Genomic DNA, 2,452 nt, shown 5'->3' with positions numbered 1-2,452 from the left:
CCCGTGCGTGCCCGTACCGGCGCCGAGAGCTACGTACGTACGTCGCCGTCGTGGACGACATGTATGAACCGAGAGCCGTACACGTATATGTGCAGGCATCGTATTGGCAGTATTGCTGTATGTACATGTAGGGACAAAACTAACCCTGCAATGATGGAGTTCCTTCTTCCCACAAGAAGGAGATCACGGTATGTTCGTCAGAACAAAATTAGCTTATTTATGACATGTTGTTAGGTCATGTGTAGTACAAGTGGAGCTGTATATGTGTATTTTTTTTCCTTTTTTCATGGAAGTTGGAACCAATGTTTTATTGAGAAATGATCACCACTACTCTACATTAGGTACAAGATCTCATGATCACCACGAGATTAGAAAAAGAAACAGAAAGAAATCTGCACAAAAATTTAATCCTAGAGCTTAATGTTATTCTCCTCTTCTCAGGTCCCTATCCAGACCAACCATTTTTATTTGCTTTGTTCTGTTGGTACGCTCCACCACGGGCGCTTGCTCCTCACCAACCCAATTGCTTCGCAATTTGTTCGTTCCACGACACAGCATCTCTCGCCCGCATCCTACGGTCACAGTGCCCTCCACGTCGGATCTAAGCATCCATCGTGCGAGTCCACTCTACTTCCTCTTGTCGAGCACGTCTCACGGCCTTGCCTTTGCCGTCGATCATCTACCGGCGCGCCACCGAGGTCTGTTCCAGTGCCCGGACCACATCTGCCATGGAAGGCCGGAGTGTCGGGTTCTCCATGACACACTCTGCCGACAACGAGGCGATGGTGGCTGCCTGGGCGGCGTCGAACATGCACCCCAACCTCTGGTCAACGAGCTTATCCACGTCGCACGAGCCGGCCTTGATCATCGGCACGACGGCGGAAGTCAGCAGCCGGCCATCGTGGAACGGCTGCGTGCCGGTGAGCAGCTCGAGGAGCAGCACGCCGAAGCTGTACACGTCGCTCTTCCTGGTGAGCACGCCGGAGCGGAGGTAGTGCGGGTCCACGTACCCGGGCGACCCCAGCACGGTGCGCGGCGGGCGGACGGGCGCGGCCGCCGAGAACCCGGCGCGCGCCGACCCGAAGTCGCAGAGCCTGGCGCCCATGGCGGCGTCCAGCAGCACGTTGGAGGCCTTCACGTCGCCGTGCACCACCTGCGGCTCGCACCGGTCGTGGAGGTACTCCAGCGCGCGGGCCACCTGCAGCGCCACCGCCACCCGCCGAGCCCACGGCATCGGTATGACCTGCTTGCCTTCACAAGCGTGCAGGTTGTCGTGCAGGTTGCCGTTGGGCGCGAACTCGAGCACGAGCACGCCCTCGTCGCGCTGGTCGCAGAAGGCGAGCAGGCGCACGATGTGCGGGTGGCGGACGCGGAGCAGCGCGTCCAGCTCCTGCCTGAAGGCGCGGCGCAGGCGCTCGCTGCAGCTGCGGTGGAGCTTGACGGCGGCCAGCTGGGGCTTGGAGCCGCCGGCAGAGAGGCGCGCGAGGTAGACGGTGCTGAAGCCGCCCTCGCCGACCACGGCCGACGTGAAGCCGGCCGTCATGGCCTCCACCTGCGCCCACGACAGCTGCCTCGCGCCCTTGCCGGCGTTCTTTGCGGCGTCGTCGTCGACGTGGGCTGCTCCTCGGGCGGCCACGCCGCTGGCAACGACGCCGCCGCCGGCTCCTCCGCAGCCGCAGCAGAGGAGCGGGAACTTGTGCCTGTGCAGCAGCATCTCTGACGTCCCACCCGACGAGCCGAGCCGGGCCGGGCTCTGAAGGAGGACGAGGAGCAGAGACGCGCGCGTGTGCTGGCTGGCTGAGTTCGGACCGTGGTGCGGTGGTCGTGTTTATATAGGTGGACGTGAGCGCGAGCGGCGTGTGACTGTGTAACAGTGACGATTTCCCCTTTGGAGAATAACGACAGATTAAATCATCAACCGATTCAATCGCTGGTTATCACTCAGCAAAAGTCATTTCCACCCAAGAGCATAAGAATCCAACAACAACAAGTTTTCAACTTTTAGCACTAAAAAGGATGGCGGTGGAACGGTCTGGAGCACCTCACGAAGATATTGATGGATATGGATGCCCCTCTAAATCCAAAACCCATCGAACATCCGAGTATCCATTGATATCCATGGGTTTAGGGACTATGTTAATCGGCGTAACAACATTTCAGCATAGCAATACAACAATATTTCGGCACCATTTAATCTCGGCAACATATATTTCAGCACTATAGCAACATTTCGGCAGCAATTTCAGCAACATTACACTGCTACAGCAACATATCAGCATTATAGCAACATTTTAGCAGCAATGTTTAACAATAATTATATGTGAAGTGCATAGAAAGCTAAAAAAAATCAACCACAGTAGTTAAAGTATGCTAAATCTCACATAATCACACCAAAAAAATACATAATTATCAAAGCCCATGTCTCACTGATACGTGGGTCCCATAGCCAGTA

The 2,452-nt window shown here is 56.1% G+C and overlaps 1 protein-coding gene across 1 annotated transcript; it reads right to left on the bottom strand.

Annotated features, from left to right (window-relative positions):
• Positions 1-242: 242 nt before the first annotated feature.
• Positions 243-1,786, bottom strand: LOC127297532 (salt tolerance receptor-like cytoplasmic kinase 1). The gene has a single exon (XM_051327859.2). It carries the CDS (start codon positions 1,712-1,714, stop codon positions 680-682), a length of 1,035 nt encoding a protein of 344 aa, XP_051183819.1. The 5' UTR covers positions 1,715-1,786; the 3' UTR covers positions 243-679.
• Between the last annotated feature and the right edge of the window lie 666 nt (positions 1,787-2,452).

The sequence above is a fragment of the Lolium perenne genome, chromosome 4 (genome assembly GCF_019359855.2).
Source record: "Lolium perenne isolate Kyuss_39 chromosome 4, Kyuss_2.0, whole genome shotgun sequence".
Classification (NCBI taxonomy): domain Eukaryota; kingdom Viridiplantae; phylum Streptophyta; class Magnoliopsida; order Poales; family Poaceae; genus Lolium; species Lolium perenne.
Note: the sequence above shows the minus strand (reverse complement) of the source record. Positions and strands in the feature narration are given on the sequence as shown.

Bases quoted from the DNA above. Each gene is read 5' to 3' on its own strand.
- LOC127297532 (XM_051327859.2), bottom strand. From the start codon at position 1,714: ATGCTGCTGCACAGGCACAAGTTCCCGCTCCTCTGCTGCGGCTGCGGA.